Source organism: Bufo bufo, chromosome 6 (assembly GCF_905171765.1).
Source record: "Bufo bufo chromosome 6, aBufBuf1.1, whole genome shotgun sequence".
NCBI lineage: Eukaryota > Metazoa > Chordata > Amphibia > Anura > Bufonidae > Bufo > Bufo bufo.
This window is the reverse complement of record NC_053394.1, coordinates 127,341,587-127,366,022: the sequence shown is the minus strand read 5'-3', so window position 1 is coordinate 127,366,022 and position 24,436 is coordinate 127,341,587. Positions and strand designations below refer to the sequence as shown.

Genomic DNA, 24,436 nt, shown 5'->3' with positions numbered 1-24,436 from the left:
GTAATTACAAGTATGATGTTCCCATTCACTTCTATGGGAAGGCTCTGTAATATTCACTTGAACAGACGGAGCTGTCCCATAGAAGTAAATGGGGACACCATACTTGTAATTACACCTATTCACCACTGCAATTGCTGCTGTGAGCAGGTAAACAAAGCAGAGAATATAAGAGCACTGACTTCTCTTCAAACAGCTGATTGGTGGGGGTGCCGGGAGTCAGACTCCCGCTGATCTGATATTGATTGTCTATCCTGAGGATAGGTCATCAATAGTAAAAAGCGGACAACCCCTTTAAATGCATTACACATGATGATAATATACGGCTTCTAAAACAGATCAGCTACCGCCATGCTTTTCATGAAACCTTCTAGAACGTTTTCATTACAGAAAGCACATTCAGCAAAGATATGTGTGAACAGTAAAGCAATGTGAAATGACACAAACTATGAAAGCAAATAAAAATACACAGAAATCAAAAGATTTATGGCAATGACCACTTAAACAATACATATATATATTTTTTTAGGATACCCAAAGAGGTATCTCCCAAGGAAAGAGGACCATCTCGCTAGTGCCACCTTGTGGAAGTGGCTCCATATAGGTCAAAAATCCAACTTTTTTTACAAGCCTTGGGACATGACAAGAGAAACAGCTGATTTGGGGTGATTGCCCCTCATCAGTATGGAGTAGGACTGGGGTATTCTGGGTGTGGTAAGATATCCACTATCCATAGTATAGGGTATAACTGTTAAATTGGTCGGAGTCCTACCATGGGACGCACATTGAAATGAACGGCGCAGCAGAATGACCCTGTGCACGGCTGCTCCTGCCACTCCATTCACTTGTACAGGAATTCTGGGAATAGGCAAGCACTGTGATGATCCATGCTCGACGTGATGATCCATTCATTTTTTTTTTGGGGGGGGGGGATTGAGGGATATGGTGTCCCTGTTCTCATGATTGGTGGGGCTTCAAGTGGTAGGGACTTCACCAATCTGTTATTCCCCATCCCGTGGATAGACAACTATCCCCAACATATCTACGACTACACAGTGTATCATGAATCTACACGGCAGTCCATTCGATTGAACAAAAATGCCTTCAAACTACAGATCACATATTTCCTCCATGACTAGACTGGCACAGAATAATATGACAGCAGTGAAGAATTAAGGTCCCTCGAAATTGTTCCCTCAGTCCATCAGCAGAATACAGGGGCCACTTATATGTTCTGTTTTCTGTGAATGGGGGTAATTCTAATACACTATCATAGAATTCAGGCACTGGGAGATAATTCACAGAAAAATGTAATTCATGCTTGGCCCTCTATTACTTGTGTTGCTCCCAGATCTATGAGGAGCGTTCTGGGTATTAGAAGTATTACAGGATTGCTCATTATGGTTTCAATATACAGTATATGTATATAGAGAGGATGCAGCAGATACATACAATTATTTCCTCCATCCTCATAGTAGCTCCTATTATTACTGTGCTCTTTCTTACAAGGACTTAGTGGTGCCCAGTGCTGCGGCCACAAGTCTGTGTCAAAATACAATCACTCGTGGACCTGGAAAGGGGCAGCATGGGAAAATGAAAAATTAGGTCTTTCCTAAAATACAGAATAGGCACAGTTTAGGATGAGGTTGGTCCAGCTTGTAGCAGGAGGGTTCAATTCAAAAACAATACAAAACAATGTAGCCGGAAAGCACATGTCTCGAACCTCTTCAAATAGAGCTATATACCGCAAACAAAATGAACTCGTCAACTATACGCCATTTTGTTACAATTTCTACTGGGTAACGCAATCCGTGTTAACCCATGGGCTCCGTTGATTTGGTATTAGTCTCATAGGCTAGCTATGTGCATAGTTTACAAAGGCATCACTCATTTAGCACAAAAATAAGTTTCACATAATAAAAAAAAGTACAGACCATGCAGGTAGAACAAAAAAAAAAAAAAAAAAAAAAAAAATATGAGTAATGTTCATGCCTAATTTTCTTAGCTCACATTAAAGCCAGCAATGACATTCCGAACAGGCCCATAGTTATAATGTACACAAATGTAAAAGCATAATCATTAATGCAAAATGGCAAGCATGTACATGAACGTAATGTCAGTGGGAGGCAACGCAAACATATTCACAACGGACACCGCTTCATTTGCGTTCCAAGCATATACCTGGAGTTGGCACAAGATCAGGAAAGTTTTGCGCTGCCTTCACGGGAATGATTGTAATAGCAGAGCATGAACGTGTACTTAAAGGGGAGTCGTCTGCTGCGAACACAAAAGTAACACTGTATCTGAAAATGAACACTAAATATTCAAATATCACACAAGCGCCCATATGCCGTTATATAATCAGATTTCTTTCATGTTCGTTGGTAAAACAGTGTCATATTCTCATAATCACTAATGGTTGATTTCCTTCTGCCCAAGAGAAGTACTAAAATCAAAGCTTTCCATGACCTCTTCCATCTATAAATGGTCTTGACACAAGTTATTTGAGATATCATCACACTGACGAAACATTTCTGACTGCCAAAGAGCATGTTATTAGTTATGTGTTTTTAAGCTTTTAGCCTTTTTATAGTTTATAGTTTTTTTGTAGACATTCCTGAGGATAGCTGATTAAAGGCTCCAGAACAGGTACATTGTATAGCGAGAGTACCTGGTTTCCTACAGCTCAATCCCATCCAAGGGAGCCATTAAAGGGGTCCTCTGAAACCGGCCCAGACAGGGTACAGGGGTTAAAAAATAAATTAAAAAAAGAGAAACACTATAATATAAGGTACTGCGTACTACCTGCCCCGATGTATAACCTGCTAACCTTCCTGGAGAGAGAACCACAGGTGATTCCCTGACAAGGGCATTGTCCAAAACGCGTTGGTAGTTTGGCACTTGTGATCTGTAGCTCAATTAGTAACGTCACTAGATCGCTGTAAGTGAGCGCGAGCCTTCAAACTTAGTAGCATGGAGCAATGTGACCGGCCTGGGCGTGCTCCAGCGAAAAGAGATACCAGACCCGAAGATACCCTGAAAGCAAACCTGCATTAGGAGCGCTACAGAGATCGCAGCAGAAGATTCAACAGCAAGATAATCTTGGCGTAATATTGATATGTGACTGTGGTTCTCTCTCCAGCAAGGTTAGCAGGTTATACATCGGGGCAGTTGGTGCGCAGTACCTTAATATTATAGTGTTTGTGTTTTCTTGTTGTTGGGCAGCAGGTATTGCGGCACCACTGCGGTACTGCAGCATTCATACTGATACAGTTGAGGGGTCAGCGCCAGTGAACAATTTGAAAAAGAAAAAAAAAACACTCATCTATCACGGCTGCCCCGTTCCAGCATCAAACTGCCTTCTCCTAAGCTTCCGGTGCACACACAACACCACTGCTGGCCAAACGACAGCCTCTGTGGTGACAATCTTCACGTACCATGGCTGCACAGGTCACCTCTGAACTCAATAATTGGACGGCACCAGTCATACTTTTGGTCTAGCAGGATCTAGAAGCGGAAGAGAAGGAGCTGGAACTAAAGTGCCAGTGACCAGTGAGTACTTTTTTTTTTTTTTTTTTATTCCTGCACCCTGCCTGACCAAAAAAAAAGTCCAGTCTTGGAGAACCCCTTTAAAGTCCCAGAGAACTACTCTAAAGGATTTCACTGCTTTAGACTATCTATTTCTGGCAGCAGCTTTTCCCTGTAGCATCATCACAGAAATGGGCTGCCTATGTAATACATGGAAGTCCTGGGTTCTCCAAAACTAAAGATGCTTTATGTGGCTGGCTCTTGACCAAGGGTCCCAAATCAGGGGGCATCCTCTGTTAAACTTATAATTAACCTTTAACAAGGTTTTAATCAGTATTAATGCTTAATGCTCCCATTTACTGTAGTTTTGCTTCAGACTGTACAAATGTGAGTTTTTCCCATAGGCTCTTTAAGACCTTATGCAGACAGCCATAGCAGGGAACCTATAGAGCCCCACTCAATGAATCCAAGGGGAAAAAAACATCTACCATCACATGCCGTAAATACGAAGCTTATAGGGAAAATATATGGGGGGTGGAGAGTTAAAGTAGAACTCCCGAAAAAATCTTTGTTCTCTGACCTGTTAGAAAGGTACATGATGTAATCTGTAGTGAATGTAATTTTCTCATCAGTGACTGTATTTGAGTTACCCCCTCCATTCTGATCCTCAGCTTTGTCATGTGACCAACTCTCTGATCTCCACCTGACACAGGACAGGAAGTCAGTTATGTCTCTATTAATTCCTATGAGACAGAGTGAGGCTCCCATAGGAATACATAGAAAAAATGGCTTACTATCCACACATAAAATGCTGTGTCAGTTGGGTAGTGTGATTGCTGGTCACATGACACAGGTGAGAAGCAGAAGGGAGGTTATAACTCAAAAATACAGCCACTGGTAATAAAATAGCAGGTCAGAGAATACATTTTTTTGCGGGAGTTCTTCTCTAGAGGGGGTTTCCCAGGAGTAAAATATTGCTAACCTATCCTCAGGACAGGTCATCAATATGTGATCCGTGGGGGGGGGGGGGGGTCAGACACCCAGAAATCCCGCTGAGAAGCTATCTGAAAAAGCTGTGGTGCTCTGGTGAGAGCTGTGGACTTCTCACAGCATATACAAATCACAGGATAGTGGCAGTGCTTTGCATCGCAGTCCAGTCCTATTCGCGGAGAGCCACAGCCTTCAAACAGCTGATGGACGGGGATGCCGTGAGTGGGACTCGCACCGATTAGATATTTATGCCCTATCCTGAGGATAGGCCATCAATATTTTACCCCTGGAAAACCCCTTTAAAATGCCCATACACCTTCAACAGCTGTTAGCTGTATCTCTTTGGCCAACAGCTTTCTCTGCCGACTCCCCCATACACATAGAGTCAGTTCATCCAAGTGAGAGAGGACAAAGCTGCTGCTAGACATCTCTGCTGGTAGTTTACCTCCTTGGAGAACTTTAAAATTTAAGGCACCCAATCCTTTTCTCCTTCTGACATATGTAGGGGGAGAGTTGGGAACAACCCATATATGTTAGCCAATCCCACTGAAAATGGCAGGTTCAGCTCACAATAATATAATGTGTATGGGGCCCCTTAAAGTATCTATACAGATGGGTTATGTAGAAGACATACTGCAGATAATCACAGGCGAGTAGGACAAGCTTTATCTTTTTTTCTATCATACCTCTATAAAGGTTTGCCTAGTCGGTAGCCATGTATTACTTTGTTTAAACTAGACTTTCCATAAAAAGCTTTTATCTTAATATGCTGCTCCTTTTATAAGTACTTGTCTGTCTGCTCAGCTAAATTCGTGGTGCTCATCTGGCTCCTGGACATCCAGGTAGACAGATCCCATTCAATGACAAATATGTTGGACTCTGTAGGATAAAAATGGGTATAACCAATCATGTAGTTACATAACCTTAGTTTTCTAAAGATGAAACGGGGCCAAACAGGAGTCTTCTTGGTATTTGCTCGACATTTGCATTTTTTTATGTATAAAACATTGTAGGCCCATACACCATACAATACTGCAAAAATATGCTTTACACAGCGGTATGCCATACAGTTGAATACGTTTCTTGTAGAAAATTAAGTACACAAAAAACCTAAGCATATGTATAGAAGTATTGCTTCTAGAGGAGACTAGCTCTGTGCATATGGCACCCATTACAGCACATGGCTCCATGCAATGGACCATCCTATGTTATCAATGCAAAGTGAAACTTAGTTATAGTAGGTTTATCCTTAAAGGGAGTCTGGCACAGCCGCCAAAATCTGTTTCAGAGTAACCATACTGCCGTGTAGGGGAAGTGCCCTGACACACAACCATAACCTTCTTATGAAAATCCAGTCTGATCCTGACAAATACTTCTTTTCTTTTTTATGGAAATAAGGTTTTCGGTGCACCTGGCGCCCCCTGCATTATCATTATCAGCTCTGAAATCCTAGATGCTGGTGGAGCGAGGGTGCACCAAAAGGGGCAGCCTTGCCCACAATGCACTGAAAACCTTATTTGTATAAAAATAAAAAGATGCATTTCTAAAGATTAGAACACTGCATTTTCACAAGAAAGGCATTATTATATTTTGGGGTCTCTACACCACATGGCAGTATGTACAGTTTGATTACAAAGAGATTACAGACTCCCCTTAAATATTTTTTCCGGGATTACTATGCTTTTTTACAGATATGCTCATGTAGCTGCTTACCTCATGTACATCTTCCCCATGCGTTTCATTTGGACTATCCTGACCAGTGGGGTACATAGAGAAGTAAGGGCCCCATAGCAAGGATCAAACCAGGCCCCCCACACAGGACAGAAGGGTTTCTGCCTAAACCCTTTTGAATGACCCTACCTCATTTGCTAAAAGTTGTTCCTTTCGAGCAGGGGTGCACAACGTTTTCTGGTTGGGGGCCACATTGCCAGACTGAACCAATGACAAGGGCCGAAAATAAAATTTAACAGGGTATTAACAACTGAAACACTGCATTTATGGCATATTGAACATACTGTATATATCATGAATGTCTAGTTACACTTCCAGGACTCCCATCTAATGGGAGAATACATGAAAAATATATGTGAGTAGCCACAAGACCTAGAAATACATATCTGTTACCAGATGGTTGGGAGCCGTACAGAATGGTATCAAGGGACGCATGTGGTGCACCCCTGCTTTAGAGAGTGGAGTCCCAACCAAGTTTTTTTCTCCAGTAGAAGAGAAGATAATCCCAACTAAGACTGGGCCCCTCTTGCCCTGGGCCCCATAGCAGTCGCATGGTCTGCCGCTATGGTAGTTACGCCCCTGCTCCTGACTCATTTTCACCATGTAAACAAAATTCACTCTGATTGTTTCCATCCTGTATGTAGAACGTCCTGTTGCTGCATCCAACCAAACCCATGATGCACTTCTCCTGCCAGCTCCAGCACCGCCCCTAACAAAACCCAGTTAGTCTATAGCTCCTCCCACCAGCTAATTACATAGACAGCAAAATGAGAGATGAAAATATGAAACAGAGGGCGCCACTCACCACTGCTGTATAAAAAACAATCCTTTATTCTTCAATGTTAAAAGCGATCCGGCAGGAGCATAACAACAGAGCTGTACGGACACAAGAGCGGCGACGGCCGTTTTGCTCTTCGTCTGGCCACTGACCTCACTGCGCTGGTGTGCGTCAGTATTTATTGGAACAGCGTCTGGTTGGTATAGCAACATAGACGCTGGTAAGTTAATCACTAATAGTTAAAACAAATAATTGCAACAAAACAAAGCATGTACATAGTATGGCAGATAATGACAATGTATCACATGCAGCAGTGCCACCCTACTTTCTTTGCCTCTATATTACATAATTACATAGACACTCCCCTATCACCGCCCCTAACAACGCCCAGCTGGTTTATAGCTCCTCCCACCAGCTAGTTACATAGACACTCCCCTATCACCGCCCAGCTGGTTTATAGCTCCTCCCACCAGCTAGTTACATAGACACTCCCCTATCACCGCCCAGCTGGTTTATAGCTCCTCCCACCAGCTAGTTACATAGACACTCCCCTATCACTGCCCCGACCACAGACACAACAGCTGAGCTGCAGGCATGGTCATGTGACCACAACCCAGAAGGAGAGATGGGAACAATAAAAATAAAAGAAATACATTACAAATTACAACGAACTTCATAAACGATTATTTTAAAGGATGTTGATGCAAACTGGAAAACCCTTTCAAGGAATGAGTAAGAATTTCCTAACAGACAAAACATGGGTGTGTCTATAATTTGTTAACCAATAAGTGACTCATAGAAGGCAAAGTAATTAAGAGATTTGGAAGTGACTGGGCTGTAAATCAGACTAATTGGCTAAACAGCCACAAATAGTGGGCAGTCTGACAAACTGACAGCTATTTAAGTCACTACATAACTGAAGCGTCACATACTTATTATGGGACCAGACAACTGCAAATAATGACATTATCTAAAATTAAACTAAAATTATTTACTGGTATAATATTATTACAAGGTAACAGAATATCTAACAGAACAGCAGAGGCTCACAAACCCTCCATCTGCTTTATTTCTCTGGCCACTTGTAAATGCTAATAGGTAAAAGTACCTCCCCCCTCCTTCCTACATTATCTTAAAATCTCATGCTCCAGCCATTTTCTCAAGACATATCTATTGGATCATGCAGCATATTATATAACAATTCTAATAAGAAACAGATAAAGAAAATTGAAATGTCCAACCTCTGGGATCCCAACGAATCCTAAGAATGAAGGGACTGCAGCAGTAATTCAGGACTGTTTTCCCTATACATTGGCACTTCCAGTCACTCGGCTGTATAGAGAACTGCTGCCGGCTCCATTCACTTCAACTGAGATGCGCTGCAGTTCTGCTGCACAGAGGGGGGCTGGGGGGCTGCTGTGCAGGCAAGGACTATGAAGGGGCCCACAGCATTGAATTAGCTCTGTGGCCCCTTTATTCTCAGGACTGCTGAGGGTCCTAGAGGTCAGCCCCCCACCGGGCATGAAGTAATGGCAAATACAGTCTGCAGAAACTGCAACAGTAGCAAACAGGTGGAAGAAATGCCCATAGAGTCATGGTGAGCAAGGACTAGGCCCTTCATACCACAGAAGTGCCATAATTAGGTGCCGATGTATATGTATGCATCAGGTTACAAGACAAGATTTTTGGTCCTTAAAGGGATTCTGTCACCAGTTTTCAACCCTGTCAGCTAAACATATGCTGATGTTCAGGGCGTCTTCACGATTCCTAATGTGGGCTTATAAATGTAATCTGTGGGCTTATTTAGCTAAAAAAACTGCTATTACTAACCTGTCAGTCAAACAAATAAGGTGCCCAAGGGGATGTGAAGCGATGCCAGGTGCCGGACGCACCCGCCGCCGTTCGTGCCCAGCGCCGCCTTTCCGGACTTCTGCGCCGCCTCCTAATCCTCTGTGCCGCCTCTCGCTCTCCCTCCTCCTACCTCCTCCTGCTGTAAGATCTCGCGCGTGCGCACAGGCCTCTGCCTTATGCGCCCGTGCGGACTTCTCCATTTGGCTTCTTCCAGCGAAGTGCGCGTGCGCCGGCACTTCGCTCAACCCCTGTATGCGCGAGATCTTACAGCAGGAGGAGGAGGGAGGGAGAGCGAGAGGCGGCACAGAGGATTAGGAGGCGGCGCAGAAGTCAGGAAAGGCGGCCCTGGGCACGAACGGTGGCGGGTGCGGCCGGCACCTGGCATAGTTTCACATCCCCTTGGGCACCTTATTTGTTTGACTGACAGGTTAGTAATAGCTGTTTTTTTAGCTAAATAAGCCCACAGATAACATTTATAAGCACACATTAGGAATCGTGATGAGGCCCTGAACATCAGCATATGTTTAGCTGACAGGGTTGAAAACTGGTGACAGAATCCCTTTAAAGGGAAATTGTCACCTGGATTTTGTCTATAGAGCTGAGGACACGGGTTGCTAGATGGTTGCTAGCACATCTGCAATACACAGTCCCCAGGTTAATTTGCATATACAGTACAGACCAAAAGTTTGGACCCACCTTCTCATTCAAAGAGTTTTCTTTATTTTCATGACTATGAAAATTGTAGATTCACACTGAAGGCATCAAAACTATGAATTAACACATGTGGAATTATATACATAACAAACAAGTGTGAAACAACTGAAAATATGTCATATTCTAGGTTCTTCAAAGTAGCCACCTTTTGCTTTGATTACTGCTTTGCACACTCTTGGCATTCTCTTGATGAGCTTCAAGAGGTAGTCCCCTGAAATGGTTTTCACTTCACAGGTGTGCCCTGTCAGGTTTAATAAGTGGGATTTCTTGCCTTATAAATGGGGTTGGGACCATCAGTTGCGTTGAGGAGAAGTCAGGTGGATACACAGCTGATAGTCCTACTGAATAGACTGTTAGAATTTGTATTATGGCAAGAAAAAAGCAGCTAAGTAAAGAAAAACGAGTGGCCATCATTACTTTAAGAAATGAAGGTCAGTCAGTCAGCCGAAAAATTGGGAAAACTTTGAAAGTAAGGGCTATTTGACCATGAAGGAGAGTGATGGGGTGCTGCGCCAGATGACCTGGCCTCCACAGTCACCGGACCTGAACCCAATCAAGATGGTTTGGGGTGAGCTGGACCGCAGAGTGAAGGCAAAAGGGCCAACAAGTGCTAAGCATCTCTGGGAACTCCTCCAAGACTGTTGGAAGACCATTTAAGGGGACTACCTCTTGAAGCTCATCAAGAGAATGCCAAGAGTGTGCAAAGCAGTAATCAAAGCAAAAGGTGGCTACTTTGAAGAACCTAGAATATGACATATTTTCAGTTGTTTCACACTTGTTTGTTATGTATATAATTCCACATGTGTTAATCCATAGTTTTGATGCCTTCATAGTCATGAAAATAAAGAAAACTCTTTGAATGAGAAGGTGTGTCCAAACTTTTGGTCTGTACTGTATATCAAATCGTTTTTTTTACACAATAAAAGCACACAGAGCTATGGGGACTGGGTATTGCGGATGTGCTAGCGGCCATCTAGCAACCCATGTCCTCAGCTCTATACCCAAAATCCAGGTGACAGGTTCCCTTTAAAGAGCGGTAAAAACTTAAATAGATGCACGTGTGGGATCACCTATAATTTAAATCAGTACTGTGGAGCGGTCTCATTGAAATCCAAGATATCATTTAGGCCTCATGCACAGTTTTTGCGGCTTGAATGCGGACCCATTCACTTCAATGGGGCCGCAAAAGATGTGGACAGCACTCCGTGTGCTGTCCGCATCCGTTGCTCCATAAAAAAAATATAACCTGTCCTATTCTTGTCCATTTTGCGAACAAGAATAGGCAGTTATATCAATGGCTGTCCGTGCCGTTCCGCAAATTGCAGAATGCGCACGGATGCCATCCGTGTTTTGCGGATCCGCAATACACACAACGGTCCTGTGCATGAGGCCTTAGACGTGAAATTAGTGGAGAAACAGGACATGATGGAACTGTATAATCATTGACTACGTTCCATCTGGCTGAATCAGTAAGGCCCCTTGCAGACGAGCGTAAGCGCATTAGGTCCGGATGCATTGCGAATGCGTTCAGTGAAAAATGCACGATTTCTCAAGCAAGGTCATTCAGTTTTGTATGCGATCGCGTTCAGTTATTAAGTTTTTATCGCACGGGTACAATGCGATTTAATGCGTTTTGCACGCGCGTGATAAAAAACGGAAGGTATACAAACAACATCTCTTAGCAACCATCCGTGAAAAACGCATCACATCCGCACTTGCTTGCGGATGCGATTTTCACGCAGCCCCATTCACTTCTATGGGGCCAGGGCTGCGTGAAAAATGCAGAATATAGAACATGCTGTGATTTTCACGCAATGCACAAGTGATGCGTGAAAACCAGCCCTCATGTACACAGCCCCATTGAAATGAATGGGTCTGGATTCCGTGCGGGTGCAATGCGTTCACATAACGCATTGCACCCGTGCAGAACACTCGCTTGTGTGAAAGGGGCCTAAGTGAGCAGTTTTACACAACAAGTAATTCCCAAAACTGAGAAAAGTTGAATCCATGATATCCGTGTCCTTGACGAGCACATTATCCGATTGCCTGCAATGGTAATATATTCTAAATACAGCGATAAAATCTATTTCTAATTTGGCCAAACAAGCTCCCATCTATATTTTTCTATTGTAGATGAGATTTCAAGAAATAGTCACACACAAATCTGCAGCGTAAACAGACCTGCATCAGGTCGCTTTACCCTTTGTAATGCAGAGGGTGAGATCCACAGCCACCGCAAAACCTGCATGTAATTACATGTCAATGCCGTGGAACAATTCACAGCAGGCTTTTCCATCCTGTGTGGCCATACCCTAAGGGCAGAATTTCCGCACCAACTCCACAAGCAAAATTGTTGCGCATGTCACCCTATGCATTGCAAAGGGTGAAAGCCATGGTGGAAATCTGCAACCTAAATTGACATTTTGAGGATTCAAAATCAGCACTGCAGATCAGTTTAGTGGTTGTTCACATCTGTGCCAAAGGCTAAATAGATCTCATTCTAGTCAATGGGATCTGTTTGGCTCAATTCGTGTCAGTTATGTCACATTGTTTCCATTGTTTTGCTCCTATAACGGAGAAGAACAAGGGAAATCAGAAACATCGATGTGAATAAGGCCTTACACTGTGGATTCTTTTTGCAGCCTACAGATCAGATTTCTTAAAATCGCATCCTATTTGTGGCTACTGTAAAATGGTTCAGATTTTTCGACATAAATCCAATACGGCAAATCTGCAGCATATACATGTACCCTATGGAATAAAGTACCAGAAATCCAATTAGATTCGCCCAATCAAGTGCAGAAACATTGTCCCTTTTTTGTAGGGAAGACTGAAGTGACTTTCTGCTGCCTAGTCCTACTACTTTGGTTCTCCCATGTGCAAAAGATCTGATAATAGGACATTACCCATCCATTAAATACTTCTCAAACGTACAGGAAATATGCTGATGTTTGTCTTATTGTGTCATAAGGGTATTTTATGGACCTTATTAAGTACTGATTGGTTATGTCCTCTTCAATTATTATATCACAGTCTATATTTTTTTGCAATGACATTCCTTGTAATGTAGTGATTTAGAGATATCTAGGTAACATATACAAAGACCCCCATTGAGCTGAGCAGGTTGCATTCCTGATTGATTATCTCAAAGACATGAGTACTACACACTGGACATCCTAAAGAGGAGGGGCTGAAAGGGATAAACCTTTTTGCAGAAAGACAAATAACTGGAACTCCGCTGAGAATATCATCCAGGTAAGATGTTGTAGGTCACTATCTCTCTCTCTCGGATCACCATGGGGGTGTCAACCATGTGCTATGACATGTATTGTGTAGGCCAGGTGATTGATTATTATTTATTCTGTATGTGATTCATCTGTTTTACCTTATACTTAATCACACTTAGTAAATATTTTTATCACTTAGCCTGTTTAAGCCTATTTATTCTCAAATTGTTGAATTCATGTTGAAACACTTATTATAGTTCAATACTGCAAAAAAAAAAAAATGAAGGACCCATTACTTACTGTTTTTGACCATAGGAATTTTAGCTATGTTGGGCTGTAACAATCTTACAAACCGCATATTTGCAATTTATAACCCTTAAAGGGAACCTGCTATTCTTGAGCCAAAAATCACAGTAGACCAGTGGAATAAGGACAGACTAGAAAAAAATAAATCATAGAATGCAGTCTATTCTTGATTTAAAAGCTCAATATAACCCAAATTAACATTGGGTCAGGAAGTGTCCATGCTGGATGTACATGCTGCAGATTTGTTGCAGCAGATTTGGGTGCCGCACATAGGGCACATATGCTACGGATAAACTGCAGAGGATTTGTGTGCAGCAAATCCGCAGCATTTTACAGTAGAAGAAATAAGGATAACACTGAATATTTCTTTATTTTTTTCTAGTTTATTAGAGCTAGGCATGTATACCTGAGTTAATCTGTCAATGATTGTCAAAAGATCTGTAATTACCTTATAATAACAGCTTTCATTATTGTCCTCTATCCCTTTCCACTGCTCCCTTAAAGACAGTTGCAATGGATTGTCTGTCTCCGGCTAAGAAGACAGAAAGACAGAGGGGCGGTCCTTCACACTGCATGCCTGCATTAGGACTTTAGAGTGAGGAGGCGTGTCTCAGTAATCCAATCTGATTGGCTGGCAGGGAGCTGCTGGCTACAGCAAGTGTGTATGGGAGGTGAGGGAAATCAGTTTTGGCCTCAGAGAACTGGCAGAGGAGCCATCTTGAAAAGGTCCTCATATTGTAAATGTTTAAACATCCGTAACTAAGGGAAAAATTCAAGGAAAACAGTGGTATGTATGCATAATGCTGCTGCAGCAGTAACATATGGTAAAATAGATTTTTTTTATGAAAACATCACGGTTACACTTTAAGAAATCTTGCCAAACTCACTTGCAGAGTTTAAATCATGCGCATGTCAATTTATGCTTTAGATTTCCTCCGTCAGTTTCACCCTTTGCAATGCATAGGGTGCAAACCATTGCTTATTCACACCAATATCTGCATGCAACACATGGAAAAAACATTATATGCACAGTGAAAATACTGTTGCAGAAATTTTGGCCCAAATGAAAACTGCACCTTCCAGATTTAAAAGTGAATGTAAATGTGAACCTGCACATTCATAATGTAATTAAATACAAAAAAAAAAATGTATGACAGGGGCTGTAGATTAAAAGGCTATATACATATAGTCAGAGGACACCAAGTACACATGGTAATGGAGATACAATTTGGTTTGTCCAGGGTTAGAAAAAACAGCACCACTCTTGTCCATTGGCAAAGCACATGACTAAGGATAAGCTGCTTCTGGGACAAAAGCAGACATCTTAAAAACCTGCACAACCGCATAAAGCAACCACATTGAAAATGGGGGCATTTACTCCTCAAAGTAATCTTTTTAAATGGGTTCTGTCATCAGACACGTCACAATAAAATCAGTCTCATCTGAGACTTGTGTGCTTGACTTGTTTGCACTTGAAAAAAAATTGTTTTATAATATGCAGATGAGACCATGGAAAAATGAGGGCAGTGCCGTTGCACCTCATTGCTCCCAGAAGCTCCACTTACTGCTCTTCATGCCGCTCCCCCACCACTAACTGACAGGACGTACTCATGCCTGGCCATGAATTCTTGTGGGAGCTCGCTCAGTGCACACGTTGTACAGTGATCGTTGGGTGCTCCATCCCTGTACAGCACGTGCACCAAGTCTACACTGCCTGGCCCTGTCAGTGGTGGGGGTGCGGCATGAAGGACAGTAAAAGGAGCCTCTGAGCGCAACAAGGTGCAATGGCACCACCCTCGTTGCTCCTACGGGCACATTTAAATATTATAAAACATCAATTTTCTCAAGAATGCGGGCACCTAGGAAGATGAGACCAAGACCATAATGTTCAACTGTCAGGCGCACATGTCTCAGGTGAGACGGTTTTATTGCAACGTATCGGACAACAGAACCCTTTAAATTCAATTAGATACAATTTCCACATAATATCTCACCTTTGTCTTGCATGTTGCAATTTGACGTTATTCCGTTGACCACATTGTTGGATATGCTAACTTCATTATCTGCATTGGACAACATTTCAGTCAGTGAACGCTGGCTATCGTACACGCCATTACGTCAATAGGAAATGTCTAGACTTCTTAAGACTATCATGACGATGCACATTAAAACTGTACCAATATGACAAACAGGTTTCATATTTCATATTTATATATCCAAATTCAAGACTAGACATGAGGGAATTTCCCAAAGTTTGTTTTGGGTCCAATTCGGTTGAATCAGCAATCAGATTCAATCTTGTCTGAAAAAAATTTGGTTCCAATCCAAAGTGCCCCAACTGAAAAGTCGTGTAAGACATTTTGGGGTCTCCTAGGACTGTATCCAACCCCCTTTAAGCTTTTTAACACCAAGACAGCATTAGTAATGTCAAAGTGACAGTGACGTGTACGGCTATACACACAAAAGCTTCGGATTTGCCAAAATTGGAGTCTTTGGGAAATTTGTAATCAATTTGATTTGTGTAGAATCAATTCGCTCATCCCCGCTCAAGGCTGAAATAAAACAATTTAAATCAATCAAATAAAATTACTAAACTGTTTTTAATGTCATACAATACAATAAATACAGCTTTCTAATAGAGTATCCATAGGAAATGAGAGATCAACTGCCCCCCCCCCCAATAAATAAATAAAACCACAAAAATCAAGACGTAAGCTCACCAGAACTCATTCTGCATGGAGCACAAATCTTCTCACTCAGTGTTTGCTTCTTTCTGTTTTTGGAGAAGAGGAAGACGACAATGTTTATCTCACGCTAGACTATGCTCAGCCTTATTCAACATCACATTCTGTCATAAGTTAGAAGGTATGTAGAAAATCTGCCAGCAGATATGACCATGTATGGTGTCCCTGTCTCCTAACTCATAAAATCCCAACACCAAGGAAGATGAAGTCATGAAACTGATAGTCTGCTGGTTCACATGCAAGCCAAGGATAGACAGTACACCTATATTTGTAGAACTCTCATTTAAAACAAACCTGCCACCATGAAAATAAAGTCCGGTCGGCAGGCAGAATGTTTTAGAGCAGGAGGAGCTGAGCAGATTCATATATAGTTTATGGGAAATGATTCTGTACAAACTAATTTAAACCTATGCTCTTTATAGTTTAGGAGTCCATTGGGCAGTCCTACTCAGTGACAGCCATCTCTAGGCACAATCATATAAGGTAGTCTGTCAATCACTCAGTACGCCCGCCCACTGGAATCCTACAGCACAGGAACAGCAGGTACTAAAATAATGGATAAATTAAAACTTAAACTGAATCTTTTCCCACAAAACTTTAGATCAATCTGCTCAGCTTCTCCTGCTCTACAAAATATCACCTGCAGTTTGAACTGCATGCTCATTGTGACAGGTTCGCTGTCGGAATTCCCACCATTGTAGACTTTGTATTAAATGGATAACTTCGATGGTGAAAATCAAACGTATTAACAAATTTATAGAATCCATAAATAAAAATTAGTGTCTATGTTCATAATAATGCGGGATTGCCAAAAATAAAAATAATCCACTTATATAATTTATGTTCCAGGCTACCACAGACCTCGCTCTCCCAAAGGTTATTCAGTCAAGTCTATGTTCTATCCATAAGGGAGGATAAACCGTATAAGGCCTTTCCCTTTATGTGAATATTTGGCATATTGTTGGCCTGCACTGTTTGTATATTTAACATTTCAGAATAAGAAAAGGGAAGGCATTTCCTCCATGAAGTTCACACTTCCCGTAACGTTATCCATATTTTTTCCGAGTAGATTTTATACAATCTATTTATGTAAAGGTTGTAACCCCATTGTAGGTGAATCAATTTAATCCAATACATTTCTAGAAGTAAATTCATTTATTCATAAATGGAGCTTCCATAGATTACAGACATAACTTTCAATGCATCAGTTATTTTGTCAGTTAAAGGCTATGGACACCTTTGATTTGGAATAATGATCTTTACATACAGTATATTACACTCTGCAATCTTCACTCCTCCATTCATTTTCAGACCTTTTGATATTCAGTTTGAAACCTATTCCTAGTTTCAGACTTTTCTCATGTGAGTGTGGCCCTCCCAGTCATACATGCTGGATCTGTGTTTCCAGGATGCTGCTGCTGTCTCCTCCCTGCAAACTGCCTTTTGCATGCTTTTCTGCCTATCTACAGCCCTTCTTGGATTATCTCCACCCTCTCCAAACATCTGCTGTCTAAGGAGGGCATTTTAGTCAGAGCAGAATTATGTAACTGAATTATGAGTATGTGAAAAGTTGGTTGACAGCCTTAAAGGGGTTTATTGGGATTATGATGGTTTTTAATAGATATACTTACGTAGTTTGATAGACATAAAAGCACAGGAAATAAGAAGGAGCGGCATGGACATGGTCATGTGACCACAGCCTAGAACGGGACATAGGAGCAGTAAAGGTAAAAGAAATACTTTAAAGCTACCTTACAAAAATGATTTAAAGGATGCTGATGCAAACTGGAAAACCCCTTTAAATATACAATCTATGTTGGATAACTTCTTTTTCTGATTCACAAAGCCATTAAAAGGAGTTTCCCAACATCCTCTGGATAGGTCATTAGTATCTGATCAGTGGGGTCCGACCCCCGGGACCGCCGCTGATCAGTTGTTTGAGAAGACAGTGGCGCTCGAAGTAGCACCGTGGCCTACTTCAGCTTTTCTTAGGCTGTGTGACAACACGTTCATGGGTCACATGGCCTAGGCCCAGCTCAGCCCCAATGAACTGAAAGGGGCTGAGCATGATACCAATCACAGCCGCTATACAATGTACGGCACTGTGCTTGGTGAATAAAAGGCTGATCGGCCAGGTTCCTGTGTGTCAGAGCACCACCGATCAGATGCTGATGACCTATCCGAAAGGATAGGTCATCAGTATTAGGCCCCTTTCACACGGGCGAGTTTTCTGCGTGGGTGCAATGCGTGAGGTGAACGCATTGCACCCGCACTGAATCCGGACACATTCACATGGAGCTGTTCAGATGAGCAGTGATTTTCACGCATCACTTGTGCGTTGCGTGAAAAAAGCAGCATGTTCTATATTCAGCATTTTTCACGCAACGCAGGCCCCGTAGAAATGAATGGGTCTGCGTGAAAATTGCAAGCATCCGCAAGGAAGTGCGGATGCGGTGCGATTTTCACGCATGGTTGCTAGGAGATGAAAGGGATGAGCAACCCCATTTAAGTCTAATCACTGTATTATTTTCCCTTATAACATGGTTATAAGGTAAAATAATAGCATTCTTAATACAGAATGCTTACTAAAATGTGCCTTGAGGGGTTAAAAAATAAAAGAAATTAACTCACCTCATCCTCTTGTTCGCGCAGCCGGGATCCTCTTCTTTCTTCTTCTTTCAGGACCTGCAAAAGGACCTTTGATGACATAATCGTGCTCACCACGTGGTGACGTCAGCGCAGATCCTTCTATCTTCATTCAGCAGGACCTGCGCTGACGTCACCGCACTCACCACGCGGTGAGCGCGATTACGTCATTAAAAGGTCCTTTTGCAGGTCCTGAAAGAAGAAGAAAGAAGAGGATCCCGGCTGCGCGAACAAGAGGATGAGGTGAGTTAATTATTTTTTTATTGTTTAACCCCTCAAGACACATTTTAGTAAGCATTCTGTATTAAGAATGCTATTATTTTCCTTTATAAGCATGTTATAATGAATAGAACACCTAACCCAAACCCGGACTTCAGTGAAGAAGTTCGGGTCTGGGTACCACATTCAGTTTTTTCTCACGCGCGTGCAAAACAGATTGCACTCGCGCAGAAAAAACTGAACTTTGGCAGGCAATCGCAGTCAAAACTGACTGCAATTGTGTGCCTACTGGCGTGGGTTTCCCGCAATGCACACGCGACGCATCCGAAGCAAATCCGGGACGCCCGTGTGAAAGAGGCCTTAAAGTCTCAAAAAATCCTTTTAATTACAGCTGTTCCCACTGGAACTCGCTCATTGCGGCATACTATTATGTCATGGGGCGGGAAGGGAAAAAAGAGGTTGTAAAATGCCTAATGTCATGACAGGCCATCAAAGTCTGATTGGCGGGGTGTGACATCCTGCTCCTTCACTGATCAGCTGTTCTGCAGTAGCGCTGGCACCTCAACTACAAGGCTCTGTCCAGTGTGTAGTCGATGGTGCTGGTTACAGCAGCTCTGCCTCCATTGAAGTGAATAGGAGCAGCACTGCAGTAACCAGCTCCATCAACTACATAAATGGTTGGAGTGGTGTAGTTCAGGCACTAGACATACTCAGACAGTGCAGGACCCCACTGACCATAAAATGATAGACCATCACTTTAGAACATGGCAATGGAAGTTTTTAGATATTATCTTTATACATTAGTTACCTATGTAGAAGACCAACAAAATGCAAAAAAAAAAAAAAATTAGTAAAGAAGTATAAGGCTGTTTTTTTTTTTCTCTTTTAAGTTAGGACTTATGACAATTATCAGATGACTGCCATCATTTTGTGCTGCATTTTCCCTTGTGATAAGATCACCAAGATAAATTACAAGAAGTGACAGCAAACCAACTCTGAAAGCAGAGTTAACTTAGTTTGAGAAAGTTTTAACTCTTTTAGGATCTGGTAAACGCTCAATCGGATGTAAGCTCATAGAGTCCCTCTGATTAGGTGGCAGCTATGTTACGATAATAAACATAGGTCTCCAAAGAAAAGAAACAATTACAGGGATAAAGTCTTCCCAGGGAGTTGAACTTCTCCTATAGATATACAGAAGCTTTACTGTGAGTGCATTAAACACATGGGATTAGTGCAGAACAGTCAATTTTTATAATACACCACAGTGGCCCAAGTACAATCAATACTGTGCATTAATGGACTCTGCAGGTATAAATCACAGCACAGATTCATAGTAGCAATGCATAATTAAGGCTCCATTCAAAAAGTCAATAGATACGTGGGATCAAATGGTATGGGGAGTTTTATGAAAAATATTACAGCCTATTGCCCATCACGCCTCCAGATCTGCAAGTACAAGTGGACCGACAAAATGATGGATAAAGCAAAGGAAAGATTAATGCACAGGAAACATGAGTTTGTCATACGTATACAATGTATAAACTGAGCTCAGAGTATACATAGTTTGCTTTGTGAACTCCTAACCAGTGGCGTAACTAGAAATGACTGGGCCCCACAGCTAATTTTTGAACGGGCCCCTTCCCCCAGCAGCTTCTTCACAACCCCCTCCTCCTGTGCAAACCCCACTCCTGTGTCTAGTCAAGATTGTTCTCTCAGACCAAGCCTCTCTTTCCGTTTCCTACAGTTTCATTGTATATAATGTATATACTGTTGAGGGGGCCCGGACAATAAAATCCTCCTCCTGGGTAGGCACCTTCTGAGTTCGGGCCCCAAAGCAGCCGCTTCGCCTGCTTCCCCTATAGCTACGCCCCTGCTCCTAACCATGTATTTTTACCAGCTAACAGAACAGTGCACTCTACTTCTCCAACATGGTTTTGGTAAAACAAAAAAATGTCAGGAACACTATACAATTGTATCAGGGTGGACGCAAATCAATACATAGAATTAGTGATCAGTTTAGTATGGTTGCCAAATTAAAATCGGTTGGGCCACCTTTTGCCCGTCCACCGCACCACACACAAAGTGTGGTTCTAGGCAAAATTTAAAAAGGTTGTGCAGTGCAAAGATATTGATGACCTATCCTTAGGATAGGTCATAAATATCAGGTCGGCACGGGTCTGACTCCCAGCACCCCACCAATCAACTGTTTGAAGAGGTAGCACAAAATGACCGTGGTGTCTTCTGGCTTGTTGAGGCAACACAGTGTAATTACAACTAGTTGTCCCAACTGCTCGTTTTCCATATAGGACATTGTGGAAAACTGTGAGTACGACAACTTGTTCAAAAAAGGTGCAGAGCATAGTCTGACATGAGGGCCCGCCCTGTGGTTGCATCGTACCCTCATTCCTGTATGCTTAAAGACAAGAAAGCTAGAGTAGTGAAGTGTGAAAATTGATTTAAGGGAACATCTTGGCCTATTAACTAACTGTTCAGCCGTGCCACCTGTAAGAACTGTGCAAGAAAGGTGCATTTGTGAACCTCTGCAGTCCATTGCATGCCGAGAACTGTAACTGATGTGCCTGAACTTAATTCTTCAGTAAAGAACTGTTCTGCTGTTAGTCTGGCCTCATAATTCCCTGCACTGTTACACTGCACCGACATCTACAGCTGCACCAAGGGACCCTGCCTTGCAACTTAAAACCACAAACACCAAGGGCACCTCAACGCACATCAGGCAAAGGCACCAGCAACCACCATTCTTGCTGTTATCACTCCTCTCCTCCTCCAGGGTTGCTGCACAGTCACATTTTTAAGTTACAGCCATAGGAAACTAAGGAAATATAAGAACTTCAAACTTTCTTATCGAGTAGAATTAATACTGAGAAATGCCTCGTGCTCATGACGTGAAAACGATTGAGCAAACTTTTATCCGTCACCAACGTATTTGGTGTTCTTGTCATCTAACTCCAGCCATCAGATCAGAGCAGGGTGGCAAAAGCACAATGTCACGGACAATACCAGGTTACAGATTTATTAGCATATAGATTACCATTGATTGAGTAGGGATCAAGCCATGCAACCATGAAGCATCAGTATTTGACAGCCATGAAGACCAAGACTAAACCACAAGTTATTTACCCAGTACCAGTAACTGGACCAATGCAAATATTTTCTTCTCATCGCTCACCGTTATTTTCTGTGTGTGTTATATCCTTTTTGTGCATATTTCCAGTTATAAACCAAGCTTGTGGTTCACAGTCATCCTATTCCTCGCCTAAAATAGATTTGTTTCTTGGTGATGTCACCTTGTCACTAGCTCCTTCATAATCAACCTCTGCTTTTAGCCATCTGACATTGTGTTGACTTTGACATCGACCAGACAAAAAGCAACATAAGTAAAATCCCTTGATGTATGGCGGCCCATTACTCTGCATCTAGAATATGAAACCTGTCAGGAAGAAGGATCCAGATTACTGGTACAAAACAAACTGAAAAAGGCCCCATCCATGGTGTCAGAGGAATATTTTCATTAGCAAGGAGGAGATCAACACACAAAGCTCAGGTTTCAATGGACAGATTCCAAAATAGCTGGCAAGTGACACGGACATTGACACTGACGGCAGGACACGTTCCAGCAGTGTAAGACCAAACCAGTGGCGATTACTGTATAAACTGTTGTCTGCTGGGGAATACTTAAAGTATAAATCAATGTGGGATCCCAAGAACAAGCTATGAGAGTTATCATGTCTACTATCAGACACAGTTACTGGACATGTTATTCTAAAAGTAATGAGAAGAAAAAAACAATGTGCTGTTTCAGAGTAACTATATGGTTTCTACATTGTACAAGTTTGAGGCTTCGGTTCAAAGAAATAAAAATAAAAAATAAATTGCATAAAATGTTAAAACCGATGCATGATTGAAACAAAATAAAAACAAATACAGTAGAATATTTTAGCTCAAATGTATTAGCTCGAATGTATACCAGCCCACGATTTCACCTTCTGGCGTATGAAGGGCCAGAGATGGGTCTAATTTATTAGGAGGCCTGTGCTTCCTAATAAATTAGTTGCATCTTACTCCGACCCACAATACATAAAGACTGGCACATGGAACACCAGACATGTCCTTTCGCCGCCTCTTGTGGATCGCGGACCCATTAAAGTCAATGTGTCTGCACAGTGATGCGGAGTTCACAAGGCGGGTGCCCATGTTTTGCAGACCAGCAGTTTGCAGTCCACAACACAGACATGGTAGCAACACGGTGATGTGAATGTAGCCTGACATGCAGGAGGCCGGGAGCCCAATGTGAAGCTACATCTCATGCAACTATACTGGAGAGTCAGTACTCACAGATATTATAGGCAGGCAGTGTGAGTGAGGAGGTTTATATAACTGCAGCTAATCACTGAATACACTCACTTACTATATATCTGCACTCCGAGACCTTTAGATAGCAGACACATTATATTTTCAACAGAATACAGGGACTTACAGAGAAACCTGGAGATTGGGGAGGGGTCTGAGAGCTGCCAGGAGAATTGATAGGCGATGATGTCATCCTGTAGTTCACAGGAAGTCAGCCACAGGGAGATACTGATCTCCTGTCTACACATTAGGGCACGGTCTGGGCTGCTGGTCAGACTTAAGGTCACATGCCCAGATTTCCACAATGAAAATGTTCAAAATGTATGGATGCAACTGTGTTACGGTGTAAGAAATGACTCTGCTAGAATACTGGTGGTGAGTTAGTATTATATCTAAAATGAAAAAAACTGGAGTGCTTCTATAAACTATGGAGAGAATGATCTGTGGATCTGATTACAGATTGTGTTTTATCATCAGAACTTTTTGGTAATAGATACCTCTGATGCTAAAAGCTGCCGTGGGGACACTGGTTTCTCTTACGTCTCCTGAACATAGTGTCCCTGGTTTGTAAACAAGCCTATTACAGACTATCCTGTCTCCAAGTGATAAAAATGAGCACATTCAGATGTCATGGAGCCATATGCCATGCTGAAAGTATAAATAACTTTAGCACCACGTGTGATGAGATTAGTGTCCCATTAAAACAGATCAAGTGGGATTTGTGAACAAGATGCTATTGAAATAGTTTGGATTTATGGCTACACAACAATTGCTGGTATAATGTTTTAGAAAAAATGTGAACAAAACCCTTTTCAACTGCTCATCAAAATGACTCTCCAGGAATTCTTCTTATATAGCTGCCACTATAAGGGAAGGGGATGGGCAGCGGGTCTTTATAGCAGTAAACTGCTGCTCTCTGAGAAATATACTACATTTGTGAACACTACACAACCTGCAAATGTACAGCTTACCATCTCATTACCCTTTTGCCTTTTTCAGTTGTTCTTCAGCTGATCTGGGTTAGTTGCTTTTAATGGACGTAGTATAACTTTTTTTTTTTATGAATTATGGCACATATAAATACTCTAGGTAACTTGGTCTGTTAATGATCCATAAGGTGAAAAAGTATTTTTTTCTAGTGTTTACTTAGAGGTGTAAAGGGTAACCATAGGGCCCCACAGCAAAACTTGTAATGGGGCCCCGATCCTTCATGACTACACACAGCAGCTAGTTTAGAACATGAAATGCTTTGATTATTTTGGTTTCCATTACGCACAGGAATAATGCCCCCTGTGATGTCACACTACAGGGAAAATGAACACAGTGACATCACAACA

The 24,436-nt window shown here is 42.1% G+C and overlaps 1 protein-coding gene across 21 annotated transcripts in view; it reads right to left on the bottom strand.

Annotated features, from left to right (window-relative positions):
- Positions 1–24,436, bottom strand: part of SORBS1 (sorbin and SH3 domain containing 1) — a 353,742-nt gene that overhangs the window by 108,917 nt on the left and 220,389 nt on the right. For 18 of the 21 annotated variants that reach the window (XM_040436109.1, XM_040436089.1, XM_040436099.1 and 15 more), the window contains 3 exons: positions 15,843–15,895; positions 15,117–15,185; positions 2,179–2,274 (listed from right to left, as the gene is read on the bottom strand). In XM_040436109.1, the coding sequence (XP_040292043.1) occupies positions 2,179–2,274; positions 15,117–15,185; positions 15,843–15,895 (218 nt within the window). The remainder of the gene's footprint in view (positions 1–2,178; positions 2,275–15,116; positions 15,186–15,842; positions 15,896–24,436) is intronic. The other 3 variants (XM_040436104.1, XM_040436100.1, XM_040436090.1) reach the window with 2 other exon arrangements.